At 42.6% G+C, this 18,875-nt stretch overlaps 1 protein-coding gene across 1 annotated transcript in view; it reads left to right on the top strand.

The window, feature by feature from the left end:
- MRAP2 (melanocortin 2 receptor accessory protein 2) overlaps nucleotides 1-18,670 on the top strand; it is a 54,068-nt gene extending 35,398 nt beyond the window's left edge. Inside the window, exons 3-4 of the mRNA XM_060030621.1 lie at nucleotides 2,538-2,637; nucleotides 18,277-18,670. Of these exons, the coding sequence (XP_059886604.1) occupies nucleotides 2,538-2,637; nucleotides 18,277-18,670 (494 nt within the window). The remainder of the gene's footprint in view (nucleotides 1-2,537; nucleotides 2,638-18,276) is intronic.
- Nucleotides 18,671-18,875: the final 205 nt, after the last annotated feature.

The following is an 18,875-nucleotide window of genomic DNA, read 5'->3' as shown; positions in this document are numbered from 1 at the left end:
TATGACACATCCTATTTGGGATTCCTCTGGGCAATTTGCTCTACCCTCTTACTATAATGGTCTCCAAGTAGCTCAGTCTCTAGGCAGGACAGAAGTAGCTGTTCGGCTCTATTAGAACCCCCTGTGGAAGGCTTTCTTGGCTTCCTTAATGAACCGGGCTCCTTGGAGCCTCGCTCACTCTATGTAAACCTCTGTTCTGACTTCCTTCCAAGAAAGGGTGCTTTGGGGAAGACCAGAGGCTCTGCATTCCTCCTTTTACTGCAATGCTCACGTCTGTGAAACTTGGCATATAAATAAAACTTCAAGAGGGTTTGGTTATTCCTGAGAAGAGATGGAGATCTCTGATATTCTCTGAAAGGGGCTCAGGGTGAGAAAGTGCCCTGGGATTGGGCCATGTGACAGAGGATGAGGTAGAGGAGAATTAATGGAAATAATCTGAGGAAGCAGAATTTCCTTTGGAGAAGAATGTGAATAAGCAAAGCTGCTTAAAGCATATTGTGATGAGAAACGTGGATACCACATTATCAAGAAAACATCTGAAAATGCCATTGGATCATGGGGATTTTCAAATTCTAACCAAAGCTCTCTTCATTCCCACTCTGTTCCCTCATGACTTTGCTGAGGGCTGAGACCCTCCCAGGTCCCACGTTATTGTTGCTTTGTGATCCGCTCCCTGGGTCACTAGAAGGACGGGGGCAAGGGACTAGGCTGGGTCAAAGGCACCCTCCTCCATCCCTGCCTACTCTGGGATAGGGGACTGGAGGACTCATAGGGGTCCAGCCACCACTGGTGGTGTGAAAGCTGTCCTCATGTCCCTTCCTAGGAAAGAGATTTGAAAATGGATCAACACGACTAGATTAAATTCTCAGCTGAGGATTTTATGTTTCTGGTGGGTCACTGTAGAATTTCCTTTTGCTGTGCAGGCAGTTGATGAAGTGTAGGGTATTGAGCTGTTGTTTATCTGCACAATGATGCTTTTCAGTCTGTGCCCCCATAACTGAGATGCTATTGTTACATGCTGCACTTGTGCACGTGTGTTTTTTTTGGTACTTGTCCTTATGTCTTGTTTAGGCCTCATTTCCATTAGATCGTAAGGCAAAATCTACAATTCCTGTTTCTTTGGCACTCTTAACCCCGGGAAAGATAAATTAGCTTTGCATCCAGAGTGCTGAATAAATGCTGTTGAATAAAAGTTGTTAACCTCTAGGCTATAGTATATGTAGAATGAAAGTATGAATTATGTGAAGTAAATTACTAATCTGATTTCTTCATGTTAGAGTGCTATATACTTATAATTTAGTTAGAATAATGCTTTGTATTTTAAACACATTTAGTGCATAAGTTCTGTTTACCTCTTTTTTTTTAATTACTGAGTATCCTCATTGTATTGCCACATAGGTAAACTTCTTAGAATAGATCAGAAAATGTAAAATACTTCAACTCTGTCGCCTCTCCCAGACTTAAGACCCTATTAGGAAGGTACCAGGTTCTGGTAGACAGCCTGGTCTCATCCCCATCCGAGAGACATACGCTAGTGACTATTACCCATGATAGGATCAAGGAGAGACCCATGTAGAGAAGCACAGACAAAAATGTCATGGGGTCCACAGGAGGGAGCAAGCACATCTGTTGGGGAGATTAGGCTTTGTGAAGGAGATGGTGTAAGGCATGGGCTTTGAAGGATAGACAGACTTCCATTAGCTCCAGCCTGGGGACAGTTGTTCCAGCTGGTGAAGGTACAGGCCCCTGAAAAGGTGTGGGTATTAGGAAGCTGTGCCTAAGAGCTCAGATAAGTACAGGGACACAGTGTCCCCTCGTCCACTTGGAAACATGAGTTTTAAAGTAGGGGTAAACTGGGAGAAAATGATCATTTTAACAATAATAGCCTGCAAATGTGTGTTACCTTTTTCTCAGATGCCAGACGTTGTACAAGTTCTTTGTATATGGAATGTCTTCTAATCTGAAAAAGGTCAGGTCTATTTTCGTTGAAGGATTTTTCATAAAAGAGCAATATTATCAGAGCTCTGATAAAGCAGATTTGTACAGAGGTGAGGCACAGGGAAAGGCCAAAGTTAGGAAGAGCACTCAGGAGGTCATTGGTATGTTCTCTGCAAGATGTAATGAAGAGCTGAGTTATGCCAGCAGGAGCATGTGTGAAAATACAAAATTGGGTTGGTTTGAATCAGAAGTCATTTTAAACTTCATATTGCAGTTTCTGCTAAAAATTGGATTTTCTAACTCAAAACACTTCAGTGGAATCTTGAGGACCTAGACAGCCCATTTTCTGTCTTAGATTCCTCCACTGGGATGTGGAAACCAAGACTCTGGAGGGCTGACATCTCTTAGTAGTACCTGAGACAGAAACCCGGAGGCACAGACTCTTCCCTCATCCCTGCATCTTTGACTGATGGGTCAAGATTGTCTCAGAAGATTGTTGACATCTTTTCTCATTTCATGTATCAAAAAGCACAGGTTCCTCAATTATTTAAGTTTTATGCTGCTATGAAATACTAATCCCAGTGTTAACTGTCTTGTAGATTCCATTGTGATTGGATTTTGGATTGGTCTCGCGGTCTTTGTGATTTTCATGTTTTTCGTGCTGACTCTGCTGACCAAGACAGGAGCCCCACACCAAGAGTAAGTTTGGGCTGTTCCTAAATGTCCGTTAAGCTCCACAGGAACCAGAAAAAACAGAAATGGGATCCGGGGCTGGGGTTGCTTCCAGTGGGTGGAAAGATGGCCCTGGTTATGGATGTGCTGTCTGGACCCAGTGCCTGTTGTGTGGGACCTGCCTTCCTCCTGGTACTTTGCCTCTTGCCTCTGGGGCTCATTTTCAAGTGAACCCTTGTGCACCTGGGTTTCTTGGTCCTTTCCAGTAGTCTAACTGCTGATCCAGCCTCAATTTTTATTTTGAAAGTATTATGAATTGGGATGTATTTTCTCCTTATTCCCAAAAGAATTTAGATGACTCACCAGACTGAAAACAGTGAAAAAAGACAATAGCAAAAATAGGATGAAAACTAGCTTAGAAAACGTTTGAGGAGCAGAGAAATAGTTGTTACTGGATACACGACTGAATTAATTATTAATAATAGTCACTGAATTCAGCATTAAGTTTCCTTGAAACGAAATAAAACGGAAACATTAAGGATTATATAATTTCATGGCGTGGTAAAGAACATCCATGTTGGGCTTTGAATTTATGGAGGAAATGATTACATGGATGCTTGAAGAACGCTGAGTAATGTCACAATGTATTTGGTCAGTTATGGTTTGCAAAACTCTCAGAACTGTTTTAGAGGATTTTCTTTTATCCAAACTCTTCCAAAAAAGGAAAAAATAATAACTTATGTTGGATACCTTATCAGTCAGTCCCAGCAGGCAACAGATAGCACACTCAAATTAGGTAATTAGAAGAGCTTTTATCTTAATTTATTTTTTATTGAAGTGTAGTTGATTTACAATGTTGTGTTAATTTCTGCTGTACAGCAAAGTGACTCAGCTATACACATATATCCATTTTTTTAATATTCTTTTCCATAATGGTTTATCCCAGGATATTGAATATAGTTCCCTGTGCTATACAATAGGACCTTGTTGTTTATCCAATCTATATGTAATAGTTTGCATCTACTAACCCCAAACTCTCAGCCCATCCCTCCCTGACTCTTGGCAACCACATGTCAGATCTCTGTCTGTGAGTCAGTTTCTGTTCTGTAGATAAGTTTATTTGTGCCATATTTGAGATTCCACATATAAGTGATATCATATGGTATTTGTCTTTCTCTTTCTGACTTACTTCACTTAGTATGATAATCTTTAGGTCCATCCATGTTGTTGCAGATGGCATTATTTCATTCTTTTTTATGGCCGAGTAGTATTCCATTGTATATATGTACCACATCTTTATCCATTCATCTGTCGATGGACATTCAGGTTGTTTCCATGTCTTGGCTATTGTGAATGGTGCATGTATCTTTTTGAATTAGAGTTTTGCCTGGATATATAGAAGAGCTTTTAATAAAGGGACTAGTCACAAGTTGTGGCCCAGGAAGAGGGTGGCCCCCAGGATAGTGCAGGATGCCAGGGCTCAGAACACTGAGGAGTAGATGCACTAGATCTGAAGGGGGTCATGACTGGCAACCAGGAGTCCTGCAGAGAGGCTGGCTGAGAGGAACAATGGTCAAGAGTCACAGCTAGTCCAGTGTGACCTCTCAGGGAGGGAGCCTCCAATAAATATCCAGACCTTTCTTCCCCTCTCCTACCCCTTTCTTACCTTGGCTCCCCACTGGTGAAGCCCACACCACAACCGGTGGCCAGAGCCTCCATCAAAGGTCAGTTTCCTGGGGCACAGAGCAAGAGGGGGATGGGTAGAGAGCGACCTGAGCGAGTAAGTGGAAGAAACTGAGCACAAATCCTCACGTTTCCATCGGCATCTCCCTTCATCCTCACAGCCTGGCAGCGGCGTTCTCATTGTTGTGTCTCATCACACAGTCTGCGGCATCTGCTGTTCAGTCTTCAGCCTGCACTTGAACTATAACAACTAGTTGTAGGTAGAGAGAAGAGTTCAGCCCATCACGCACCTATTTTCAGACATTGAGGTCTGGAAAAAAATTTAAACACATGTTAAATGAAAAGAAAAGATCATTTTATTGAAGCATATGGAGATGCATGGTTGAGAAACTCTATAATAGTCACTAAAAAGCCACTAAAATAATATGAACTTTCCCTTTTCTATCTCCTGTTCTCATAAACATCTGAACATGCCTTTACCTCGCTTTAAAAATATGGTGTGGATTACAGCAGTAGTAAGAGAAGCCAAGGACAAACTCAGATTAGGGTACATCTTGTAGAGTGGCCAGGGAATAATAACCCCCTTTATCTTCCTTCTCCTCGGAGGGACAGATGGATTTTTGCAGGGTTATTGAGATCTATTTGTTTGATGTAGGATGCAGGTGAGTTTACAGATGGGAACACCCTAGCCCAAAAGGGAACATGACTTCCTGTAATGGTTAATTTTATTTGTCAATTTGTCTAGGCCACGGCACCCAGATATTTAATCAAACGTTATTCTAGATGTTTCTGTGAAGGTTTTTTTTTTAGATAAGATACCATTTCTGAATAACACTGATCATCTCCATAATGTGGGTGGGCCTCATCCAATCACGGGAAGGCGCTCCTAGAAACACATGGACCTCCCTTGAGCAAAAAGGAATTCTGGCAGAGGCCTGCCTTCAAACTCTTCCCTGGGTCTCCAGCCTGCCAGCCTACCCTACAGATTGTGAACTTGCCAGCCTCCACCATCACATGACCCAATTCCTTAAAATAAATCTGTCCCCCTCCCCTACCCCAGATGGATGGATGAATGGATGGATGGATAGATAGATATAGAAATACACACACACACACACACACACACACACACACACACACACACACACACACACACACACACACACACACACACACACACACACACACACACACACACCCCTGTCAGTTCTGTTTCTCTGGAGAACACTGACTTACACATTTCCTTAACATTTCACATCGACCCTGGGTAGCTGAGACTTGAATTTCCAGTCTTCCAATAGGCAGTTCATCCTTCTAGTAGATGGTTTCTCTCTTGATGGTGATTCTGAGTCATCTCAAACAGGGGTCATTGTAACTCTACATGCTTTTAATGAGGCTAAGGAGAAAGTCTAACCTTTTTTTATTTTTAGTACAATAAGGGATCAGCCCTCAGGACCACATTTTAAATGCTTTCTTGAGTCTGAGGCAGTGTGAGACATGGCATTTGGCTGTAGTATATCATAGGCAAACTGAAAGAAACAGACATGTGGAAAAATCCCTAAATGGAGCAGTTAAAAAGGATTTTAGATCTTAGTAAACTTGGCATTTATTTGGCAGGAATTTTTTCTAAAATAGACATTTTTTCCATTCAGCCAACTTTAATATAAAACAATCAATTTTAAGTGTGCCTGTGATAATTAGGCATGGAGGAAAGAATGATAAATCATTGAGACTAATAATAAAAGCAGTTTTTTTTAACATTTGCCACATGCCAGGGTCTGCTGATCATTTTATATGTGTAATCTCACCAAGCTTCACAAAAAGATGAAGTAAATCCTATAAGTGTTCAACTTATAAAGTTCCCCACTTTACGGATGAGAAAAATGAGGCTGAACAACTCATATGATGATTCACAGGTTAAAAAACCAAAACAAAACAAACAAAACCTTCGGAGCCAGGCCTCAAACTAAAGTCTCTTTGACTCTGAAGCTCCTGTTATTAACACTACATTAAATTATCTCATGTCAGTAATTTTAAATCTCCTTCTTATATTACAACAAAGATATTAGCAAGCAATCAGATTTGTTTTCTTTGATCACATATTGGATCAAGCATGGGCTCTGGAGTCAAACATTTCCAGATGTACTGGAACAGTTTACTAGATTCTTAACCTCTCTGCTTGAGATTCCTCATTTGTAAAAATAAAATAGTATCTGCTTCCTAGGAGTACTGTAAAGGTTAAGTGAGCTGATGCCTGTGGAGCTGCTGGTACACGCTGGGCTCACAGCGGGCAGCTCTCAGCGAAGATCAGTCCACCCCTGCGTGGCTGGTGGAATCCTGGGGAGAGCTGAGGGGTGCAGGTAAAGAGCAGGAGGGAGAAGAGGACACCCATCCTCCCACGAGACAACCAGGCCCTACGCGTTCACGTTGGAGCTACACATGCCAAAGTGTGGCTTCCTTCTACCCTAGCTTCACCTTGGGTGTGTCTCTCAGTGAAAGAGTAAGATGATTTTAGAAAGGAGACTAAGCAGAGAATCTTGGTGATGGCTCGGAAGGATGTCTGAATTCTGACTGCTTTATATAACAGGCTCCCTGGGCAGCTGGTCACAAAGAACTTCCTCAAGTAGGATATCAGGCAGTAAGTATCTTTTTGGAATATGACGCCGACGTTCTGGTTAAGATCCCCAATCAGGTCTGCAAGCTCAAAATGGACTAGTGTTGAATCTACCACTCAGTTCTATCTCCTCCTCCATGGAGGTGTCCCGGGCAGGCTGAGCGTCTCCCTAGGAGCTCATCATTGCTGATGCAGGGAAGAGCACAAACATTCCCTTTGAAAGGAGTAAGATACAAGGATGACAGATAGGCTTCTTCCCTGAAGTTTCCAACTTGGGATCATATTAGCATAAGAACTTCAATTCTAGAGTCACTGCCTACTCATTGGCTTCTGTTCAGGAGAGGATGTGTCATAATCAGACTATGAGACAATAACAAACAGCTCCGCAAATCTCAGTAAAACACAACATGGGTTTTCACTGTGTTCAAGCTACACATCTTCTGAGGGTCAGCAAGGGGTGGACAGAAGCTTCTCCACTGTAGCTGCAGCATCTCCAAGGCTCAGCCTCCCGGGTTCCTGTGACAGGGAAGGGGGCATGAAGAGATCTCACACCTGCCCTTCTGTCCTTCAGCCAGGAAGTGGCACACACCCCTTCCTCTCACAGATCATTGGCCAGAACCAGCCACAGCCACCTGACCGCCAGGCTGGGCAGGGTAATCTGTGTTTCCAGGAGGAGAGAAGAACCAGATATGAGCGAGCACTAGTAAAGCAGACCAAAGAGGGAGAAAGACTCTTATAAAGCTGACATCGCCTTTCTTAAAAGCTTCTAGGTCCAAGAAGCAGCTTTAACGGGGATTATTTTTCTCATGGAATATCTGCTGTTGTGTGTGGGAAAAAAAACCCTCTTACCTGGATCCTTTAAAGACAATGAAGATAAAAGAACCATTTTTCCTGTGCTTTTTCTGCTAAGGAGCTATTTACTCTCTTTACCGTCTTGTTAAAGTATTATAACCCCATTATCATAGATCTGCCAGAGAGAAAGAGTACGGGAAAGGCTTGTACCACATTTTTATGTTGAATATTTTGGACTTTTTTTTTAAAAAAACGATCAAACCCCAGACATCATACACCTCAAATATCCTCTTTTGTAGCCTTTGCTAAGTGCACTTCATCCAGGTGGGGATGGTCTTCGTTTAGGGGTGAGGACAGGTGACCTTGTAAAAATGGAACTTACATTTTACCTTGAGTTGCAATTTTCCTGAATATGACACTCACTAAAGGAGGGGTACAGCGCACCTAAAAGCTAATAGCAAGAGAATGTCTGTGCTCAAGGTCTTTGCTAATGACCAAGGTCACAGGAACCAGCTAAGTGCAGATGTAGTGCAGAGTGGTTCCCGAGGTAGAGCCTCCGTTCTGAAAGGTCTCCATATATCAACAGGTAAAAAATCCAACTGCTTTATGTATCTGATTCAGGTTATACACCTCTGTTCAGGAGTCACTTTTAATTCCCCGTCAGTTACAAGGTGTATCCTGAGTGCACAGCTGTGGGTGTGCTGAGGGTCATCCTCAGGTAGCAGAATCCTTCTTGCCTCAGAGAGACTGACATCTGCCTGGCAAGTTGGAACTACCAACGAAAGCAACCAAAAGGCACTTTCACACACACGCAAGGATTTGGTTGGTGCCGCTGTTAGGGCTTGTTACGTGAGATGAGGCTCTCAGCACAGGCTGTGGCTCCTGTGAAATGGTTATTATTATTTTCTCACTGGTGGTTCATCACAGAGTTTAGTAGGTCTTTGGCTTACGCATCTCTAAAAGTCCACTGAAAGTGACTGCTGGAAACACTAGGCTCCCACAGGCTGGACTGCCCACCCCTTTTCATGACTGGGGCGAACCTGAGGATAGTCAGGGATGCTAAGACTCAATACAGCAGCAGGCGCTCCATGTGTAAAAACTCATCATAAATCTGGAAAATCCCTAAGGGAATAACCCAGAATCTTACGGGTGTTTTCCCTCTGCCAGCGAAGGTGGGAGAAGTCTGCCCTCCTGACCTAACTTCCCGTAGGGTCCCAGAGGAAGGAGCACATCCCTAAACACTGGAGGGGGCTGTGCCTTTCACAGGAATCAGGGCTCTGGACCACCTGCAGATACAGCCGTCCGGTGCATTGATTGAGCGTCGAATGATGGCAAGGCCCTTTGAGAGATGCAAAGATGAATAGTGTACAGCACAGCAGTATATGGGAGAGAAAAGAGCATACCAAATAGCTCTGACATGAGACAGGAAGGGTTGCATCCTGTAAGGCAAGGTCAGTAAAATCGAAAGGAGCACAGAGGGGGGCAGATTCCTTCCTGCTGGGAGATCAGAGAGTCTCCATGGAGGCAGGGACATTTGAGTTGGACAGAAAAGGACGTATTTGATTTTGACAGAGAAGGGGTAGGAGGAACAGCACAAGCAAAGGCTCAGAGGGGGACAGTCAGGTCCCATATGGCCGGACGGTAGGGTTGGCGAGGGGACTGGTGGGAGCTGACACTGGAAAGGCCATGTGATGTGGAAGAGGATGGTCTGAAAGATCAGGCAGAAGAGTTTGGGGAATCAATGAAAGTTTTGTGAGCAGGGGAGTGTCATGGAAGCAAATGACATGCACTGCAAATGCCAGAGGACTGGATGGGTGCTCACGATGGAGGATCTCTATTCTGGTACAGAAAATCCCACAGGTTCAGACAATACATGACACAACCCAGAGTGAGAAGGAGAAAAGACCAAGAATCAGAACAGTCTGAACAGTCTTTTTACTCTGGCTGGTGGAGTTTGGGGATGTCACAATCAATAGGTTAAATCCAAATTGCATTTCTTATAACAAGCTGAAAATGAGGACTAGAGATTCTTAAATAAGTAAAACAAGTGAGTTTAAGATTCTATCAAAATAAACAGTTGTCATCTTTCAAAAGTTAGGATGACACGGGAGAACTTCTTGCAAACACGCTAGCTAGATCTCAGTTTCATGATGACAAAATATAGAATAGGTAGGAATGTGACAAAAATAATGAAAGACACTAAAATTCTTGGTGATTCTGAATTTTCTAATTGTCTTCGTATGTTCAGGCTCCTATAAATACCACAGATATTTACTAGATGGCTTGTAAGTAACAGAAATTTATTTCTCACAGTTCTGGAGGCTGAGAAGTCCAAGGTTGAGGTGCTGGCGGGTTCACTGTCTGGTGAGGACTTGTTTCCTGGTTCATAGATGATGGACTTTTCACTGTGTCCTCATATGGAGGAAGGAGAGAGGGATCTCACTGGGGCCTCACTTGGAGGGTTAGGTTTCAACATGGGAATTTTGGAGGAACACAAACATTCAGTCTATAGTACAAATATTCTTCAGTATCCTTTCTTTATGATACTTATAACATGATATTAATTGCTAGCTCAGTCAACATCTCACAGTTTCTCGTTCTTTCAGTGTTCCAGTTATTGAAGTTTATGGCTTCTGGTTTTAATTATCATTTTAATCAAGGTGGTATTTAAGAGGTTAGCCCTTGTAATTTTAAATTTTCACAGGTGTAACCAAGGCTGTGGAAGAACAAGTTGATTTTCAGCTGTTTTAACTGCTCTGATAGGTGCCAGTGAGCATTACTTTTCCATATGCCAACTGAGTTTCAGAGGATGGGAAACTCGCGACTAGCCTTCTTCTCTCCGTCATGGCACCCAGGTTATCTACCAGGACATGTTTTATAAGGTTGGAAAGACAGCCTTAACAATATGGCACATGTTTCCTGAAAACTGAATTAAGGCAACATCCAGCAGCAGAATCCCCCCCTGCCTAATTATTGAGCATCCCTTGCTATTCCAACATTAAGTGTACAAGAACATTTTCAGGTGTGACTCATGAGGGCTAGTCTGCTTTAAAGACTGGGTAACCACTGGGCGGGGAGAGAGTTCACTGGGCTTTATTGAAGCCATTCTTACCAATAAATGGTGGGAAGTCTCCCCAGTGGAACCTGAGTCTCCTGCAGCCTCCAAGGTGGGCCAGTTATAGAAGGTGCAAGATGCCCTTGCAGTAGCTCTGTGGTCTGTGAGCTCCAACAATGCAAGGCATTGGTGCCATAGAAGAGTCTAGGACAGAGCTTGGGGATGTGGGGAGCACTGCAGGGTACAGTCAGAGACAGTGCTTCCCTTGGCCAGAAACAGGTGCAGGGCAGTCCTAGATGTGGCTAGTTTGCTGAATCTCTTGTACCTCTGGAGCTGGAGTCACACTCAGGATCTCTAGTAACAGACCATCTGTCTATTAAGGCTCACCAGTCCTTATTTTCAGCCTTACCTGGGTATGCCCTCAAATTGATTGCCAACCCTGGGTACGCCCTCGAATTGATTTCTGCAACTGTAGGAGAGGCCTCCTGCCAAGGCAAGAGTTGCTTTAGTTTTGTGATCTCTTCATGATTGATGCATTCACTCATTTAACAAAAACTTAATGAGCACCTACTCTATGCCTAGTACCGTGCTGGGTACTGAGGACATAGACAAGAAACACACAATACCTGCCGCGAGAGCTGATCGTCTTAAGGAAGGTGCTAGACAAGTAAAGAAATGGGCTCAATACAGAGTGAGAAGGCAGATGGAGAGAAGCACCCAGTTCTCTGGGAGAACATCCCAACTCAGACTGGAGGAGTCAGGGAAGAAGGTGGCACCTAAGATGATTCAGGAAGGGCCAAGAGGAATTAGGCAGGTGGGTTCCAGTTTCAGTAATGGCAGAGTAGCATGTTTCAGTATAACCTTGCAGATAACAATTTAAAATCTGGACAAAGGACTTCCCTGATGGCACAGTGGTTAAGAATCCATCTGCCAATGTAGGGGACATGGGTTCGATCCCTGGTCCGGGAAGATCCCACATGCCACGGAGCAACTAAGCCTGTGCACCACAACTACTGAGCCTGCTCTCTAGAGCCCGCAAGCCACAACTACTGAGCCCGTGAGCCACAAGTACTGAGCCCACAAGCCACAACTACTGAGCCCGTGTGCCTAGAGCCCGTGCTCCGCAACAAGAGAAGCCACCGTGATGAGAAGCCCATGTACTGCAATGAGAAGCCCGCACACCGCAATGAAGAGCAGCCCCTGCTCACCACAACTAGAGAAAGCCCATGCACAGCAACGAAGACCCAATGCAAGCAAAAATAAAATAAATTAAAAAATAAATAAAATAAAATCTGGACAAAATATAATGAATGACTATTGGAAGGTATTGGAGAGTGAACGTTAGCATACAAAAACAGAAGGGAGAAGGGATTTTGGCCCTTGAAGGAAGGACACTTCAGTAGTTTAAGTCTATGGTAATATGGCTTTTAACCTGAAGTCTGCCAATCCACAAACCTGGTATATCTCTTCATATATTAAGGTCTTCCTTAATTTCCCTTTGCAACATTGAAATTTTCAGTGGACGGGTCTTACACATCCTTTGTTAAATTTATTCCTAAGTATACTATTTTTTTTTTGATGCTGTTGTGAATGGAATTTTTTTTTCATTTTCTTATCCTTCATTACCTGTGTGTAGAATACAGTGATTTTTGTATAAGGTCAATTGAAAGGAAAGTTCTTCTTCTTCTTTTTTTTTTTTTTTTTAACAGTCCTGGAACAACAGGGTAAACATATGGGAAAAAATGAACCTTGACCCCTATCTCAACATAGACCATAAACCCAAAGTAGAAGCTCCTAGAACAGCTCTGTCCAATAGAACTTTCTATGATGACAGAACTGTTCTCTGTGCTGCGTAAGTAGGTGGCCACTGGCCACATGTGGCCATGGAGCACTTGAAATGTGGGTAATACGACTGAGAAACCAAAATTTAAATTTTACTTAATTTAAATTTAAATAAATAGCCATCTGTGGTTCATGGCTATTGTATTGGTTCTAGAAGAAAGCAAAGGGTTTGTGATTTGGGGGTCAACAATTATTTCTTAGAGAGGATATAAAAAGCACTAACATAGAAGATAAAAGTTAATAATTTGAAGTTAACTGAAATATAAAGCTTCTGCTTATCAAAAGACATCTTTAAGAAAATGAAAATGCAAGTCATAGGTCAAGAGAATGTTTGGAACACATACATCTACCAAAAGACTTGTATTCAGAATATATGACAGAACTTCTACAGATCAGTAACAAAAGGTAACCTCAATTTTAAAACGGGCAAAATTCTCACACACAGGCTCCTCACAAAAGAAGATAAACCAATAGCCAATAAGGGCATGAAAAGATGCTCAATATTATTAGACATCAGAGAAATGCTCATTAAAATCACACTGAGTGTCACGTCACTCCCACGAGAATGACCGACATTACAAAGATGGAGAGCACCCAGTGCTGAAAAGGATGTGGAACAGCTGTAATTCTCATGCGTTGTGGAGAGAGTGTAAGATGGTACAACCACTTTGGAAAACTCCGCAGTTTCTTATAAAGTTAAGAAACATCTACTATACGACCCAGTAATTCTACTCTTAGTATTTGCTCAAGAACAATAAAAATGTGTATCTACAAAGAGACTTTTCAAGAATGTTCATAACAGCCCCAAACTGGAAACAACCCAAATGCCCTTTAACAGAAGAATGAATAAACAAATTGTAGTGTATTTGTACAACAGAATATTACTGAGCAAGAAAAAGGACAGACTACTGCTGCATGCGACATCATGGACGAACCTCAAAAGCATAATGCTGGGCAAAGGAATACAGGCACAAAAGACTATATATTGCACGCTTCCATTTGTATGAATTTCAAGAACAGGCTAAACTAATCTGCGGTGATAAAAATCAAAACAGATTGCCTCTGGGAGGTGGAAATCGACTGGAAGTTCAAGAACAGGCAAAGCTGATCAATGGAAATAGAAATCAGAGCAGTGTCACCTGAAGGGGCTGGAAATTGAACGGGAGGAAACTTTCCAGAAGAAAGGAAATATTCTATGTCTTGACTGGGAGGGTGGTTACATGGGTGTATATATCAATAGAAACACACTGAAGTTTACATTTAAGATCTATGGATTTCAGTACGTAAATATTGCCCAACGATGAGATGAATAGTAACGAAATAGAAGCAAGGCGTGTCCGTGATCACAATTTTTCACATACAGGTTTTTTAATTTATCAGTCAGGGAAACAAAAGAGGAAGAACAGGGTGGTCTGTTGAGTATTTAATGTTTACCAGACTCTAAGAGAACAAAGATGGGCTTTTCCCTTGTTCTCAGGGAGGGAGAATCAGACAGATTGCACTGTTACCACACCCAGAGGTCATGGGGAGAGAAAAGAGCGGGGGTGAGACAGGGAAGGCATCTTAGTGTCTGTCGCCTGGGCTCTGCCCTGGGGAGGGTAAAAACACTCCTGGTCTTCTGTACCTTCGTTCTTCAGCAAGCGGCGGGGATGGTGGTCAATGGACTCAATTTAATCCTGAGAACATGTAGCCTGGGTTATAGAAGAGCCGCTGTACACAGCTGGGTTTCTGGGTCGGCCTTCACACTCAGCTGATGCTCCGGGCAAGCTGGAAAGCTAGTACTCAGAGCTTCTTAGCCTGGAATTGGGGGATGGTGTGACCCCAGCAGTCCTAACCATGCTTTTTCCAAACATGTTAATCCCCTCTTTTCCTAGGTGACATTTTAGCTTCTTAGGTCACAGGTTGCTGGCACATTCATCGCTGTTCTCAAACATTTTTTTTCTTGTCTTTTTTTTTTTTAAACATCTTTATTGGAGTATAATTGCTTTACAATGGTGTGTTAGTTTCTGCTTTATAACTAAGTGAATCAGTTATACATATACATATGTTCCCATACCTCTTCCCTCTCACGTCTCCCTCCCTCCCACCCTCCCTATCCCACCCCTCCAGGCGGTCACAAAGCACCGAGCTGATCTCCCTGTGCTATGCGGCTGCTTCCCACTAGCTATCTACCTTACGTTTGTTAGTGTATATATGTCCATGCCTCTCTCTCGCTTTGTCACAGCTCACCCTCCCCCCTCCCCATATCCTCAAGTCCATTCTCTAGTAGGTCTGTGTCTTTATTCCTGTCTTACCCCTAGGTTCTTCATGACATTTTTTCTTTTCTTAAATTCCATATATATGTGTTAGCATATGGTATTTGTCTCTCTCTTTCTGACTTACTTCACTCTGTATGACAGACTCTAGGTCCATCCACCTCATTACAAATAGCTCAATTTCGTTTCTTTTTATGGCTGAGTAATATTCCATTGTATACATGTGACACATCTTCTTTATCCATTCATCCGATGATGGGCACTTAGGTTGTTTCCATCTCCGGGCTATTGTAAATACACCTGCAGTGAACATTTTGGTATATGACTCTTTTTGAATTATGATTTTCTCAGGGTATATGCCCAGTAGTGGGATTGCTGAGTCATCTTTTAAACTTAGGTGAAATGACCACGAGGGGAAGAAAATCACTTACTGAAAGATAAAACCTATTCCTATTAAATTTGCATTAAAGTAGAATTCCATCAGTCTCCCTCAAATGATTTTTCTCTAAATTCTGAATACATGACCTAGTGAATGTCGTACTCCTGTGTCAATCATTGATCTTCACATCACCTTGCGGAGTGGGCAATGAGACTGGTTAATCAGGCTTATCACTACAAGGAAAAACTCAGGCTTCTGAGAGGAATTCCTCATCTGATGTCACCCAGGTCATCACAGCAGGAGATAAATCTGATATAAAAGTCCCTCTGCTGCCTGGATTGCAAAGCTTCTAGGATTGCTGAGCCCTGAAATCCAGGTGATTCTTGATAATCTGGAGGTTAGTTTTTTCTTTTTTTATTGAAATAATACATAATTTAGTAGGTGAATTCTTGGCTTCAACTACACTAAGTAATCAGGTGTTTGCTTAAATTTTTCTTCTATTTATTTATTAACATATTTATTGGAGTATAATTGCTTTACAGTGGTGTGTTAGTTTCTGCTTTATAACAAAGTGAATCAGTTATTCATATACATATGTTCCCATATCTCTTTCCTCTTGCGTCTCCCTCCCTCCCTCCCTCCCTACCCCACCCCTCTAGGTGGTCACAAAGCACCAAGCTGATCTCCCTGTGCTATGCGGCTGCTTCCCACTAGCTATCTATTTTACGTTTGTTAGTGTATATATGTCCATGCCATTCTCACACTTTGTCACAGCTTACCCTTCCCCTGCCCCATATGCTCAAGTCCATTCTCTAGTAGGTCTGTGTCTTTATTCCCGTCTTGCCCCTAGGTTCTTCATGGCTTTTTTTTTTTTCTTAGATTCCATATATATGTGTTAGTATACAGTATTTGTTTTTCTCTTTCTGACTTACTTCACTCTGTATGACAGACTCCAGGTCCATCCACCTCACTACAAATAACTCAATTTCGTTTCTTTTTATGGCTGAGTAATATTCCATTGTATATATGTGCCACATCTTCTTTATCCATTCATTTGTTGATGGACACTTAAGTTGCCTCCATGTCCTGGCTATTGTAAATAGAGCTGCAGTGAACATTTTGGTACATGACTCTTTTTGAATTATGGTTTTCTCAGGGTATATGCTGTCACTGTTTGCAGATGACATGATACTATACATAGAGAATCCTAAAGATGCTACCAGAAAACTATTAGAGCTAATCAATGAATTTGGTAAAGTAGCAGGATACAAAATTAATGCACAGAAATCTCTGGCATTCCTATACACTGATGATGAAAAATCTGAAAGTGAAATCAAGAAAATACTCCCATTTACCATTGCAACAAAAAGAATAAAATATCTAGGAATAAACCTACCTAAGGAGACAAAAGACCTGTATGCAGAAAATTATAAGACACTGGTGAAAGAAATTAAAGATGATACAAATAGATGGAGAGATATACCATGTTCTTGGATTGGAAGAATCAACATTGTGAAAATGTCTCTACTACCCAAAGCAATCTACAGATTCAATGCCATCCCTATCAAACTACCACTGGCGTTTTTCACAGAACTAGAACAAAAAATTTCACAATTTGTACGGAAACGCAAAAGACCCCGAATAGCCAAAGCAATCTTGAGAACGAAAAATGGAACTGGAGGAATCAGGCTCCCTGACTTCAGACTATACTACAAAGCTACAGTAATCAAGACAGTATGGCGGTTAGTTTTTAAGATCAGATTTTTCATACCTGTAACTTGATTCCATGTCCCCTGCCCCATGAGAACTTGGTCATAAGTGCTGTGTCTTGAGTGATGGGATGGGAAAGAAGAGATTTAAAAACTGAAATCACTGAGATTACACACTCCAGAGCCTAATTGTTGTCAGGTTCTATTCTGGATTTGCAAGTGTTTGGACATGATTCTTGACCTTATGGAGTCACTACCTGTGTGGGAGTCACCTTTCTATAAACCTGGAAAGAATGGTGATTAAAGTAGGTGGGCTATCAGGTTATTCAGTTTGCCCCTGCTCTTTCTGTCAGGCACTCATGGGACTCATTGAGAGTTATTTTATTCATCCATTCACCGATTTATTACCATTGAATTGCTAATTTGTTCCACACTAAATGAAACAAGGAATCAGGAACTGGAGTATTTTTGCACTCTTATAATTGATTGTGTCAATCAAGCAGGAAATCTGACCCCTCCTTACCTTAGCTTATGCCTTTGTGAAATGGGTATAATAATTCTTGGCCTAAGTGACAGCATGGGTCAGTTTTTTTTTTTTTTTTTTTTTTTTCTCGGTACGTGGGCCTCTCACTGTTGTGGCCTCTCCCATTGCGGAGCAACAGGCTCTGGACACGCAGGCTCAGCGGCCATGGCTCACGGGCCCAGCCGCTCCGTGGCATGTGGGATCTTCCCGGACCGGGGCATGAACCCGCGTCCCCTGCATCGGCAGGCGGACTCTCAACCACTGCGCCACCAGGGAAGCCCAGCATGGGTCAGTTTTGAGAATGGGGTGAGATAAATGGATATGACAGTGCTTTGACAAACATGAAACTCACCCCTGTGAGACAGTATTGTTGTTCAGTCTGGCCTGATGTCGGCCAGTGGTTCTAAACCTGACCACGAGTAGTGATCCTTGGGGATTCTATGAAACTACAGACTACCCGTCCCCACCTCCGGAGATCCTGAGGGACTGTAACCCAGAATTCTGCATTTTAAGAAGCACTTCAAGTAATTCTGATGCAGACGATCCAAGGGTCCCGCTGAGAAACACTGGTGTGTGATGAAGAATATCAAGGATCCCTCAGCAAAAGGTCTCTTTTCAGGATGGTCCAAGGGCCCTCACCTTGTGACTTTTGCCTTGGGTTTATTTGTGCATGTTCAGAAGTGACGTCTCTCAGTTCTGATGTTTGTCTGCATGCTGTGTGCAGGGACTTGCATTCCATAGATGCCGAAAACCATGATTCTGCAGATAACTAAGCTGGAGTGTAAGCAGTCTTTTATTTTGCTTTGCTTTACAGCAATGCAGAGTCTTCGGAGAAGAGATTCAGAATGAACAGCTTTGTGTCAGACTTTGGAAGGCCAATGGAACCAGATAAGGTCTTTTCTCGACAGGGCAATGAGGAATCCAGGTCCCTCTTTCACTGCTACATCAATGAAATGGACCACTTGGACAAGGCCAAAGGTGGTCTCCAGACCACAGCCCTCGACAGTGAAGTTCAACTTCAGGAAGCCATCAGACGCAGTGGGCAGCCAGAGGAGGAGCTGAACAGGCTCATGAAATTTGACATCCCCAACTTCGTCCACACGGACCAGAACTCCTCCTTTGGGGAAGATGATCTCCTTATTTCAGAACCGCCTATTGTTCTAGAAAATAAGCCAGTTGCCCAGACCTCACACAAAGACTTGGATTGAGAGGCATGTTTTGTAAAGTGTCTTCCTGAAGATGTTGGGTCTGTCTTTGTATAGCAAGAAATCTTCATTCACCAAGATTATGTGTGTTTGTGTATGAGATACAGAGAGAGAGACAGAGAGACAGAAAGACAGAGAGAGAAGAGAGCCCCCTCGGAAGAATGTTGATTAAGCTGAGTGTTTACACCTTTAAACATATTTGGGGCTT

Source organism: Delphinus delphis, chromosome 14, assembly GCF_949987515.2.
Source record: "Delphinus delphis chromosome 14, mDelDel1.2, whole genome shotgun sequence".
In the NCBI taxonomy this organism is placed as follows: Eukaryota; Metazoa; Chordata; class Mammalia; order Artiodactyla; family Delphinidae; genus Delphinus; species Delphinus delphis.
This window is presented reverse-complemented; position numbering and strand designations above follow the sequence as displayed.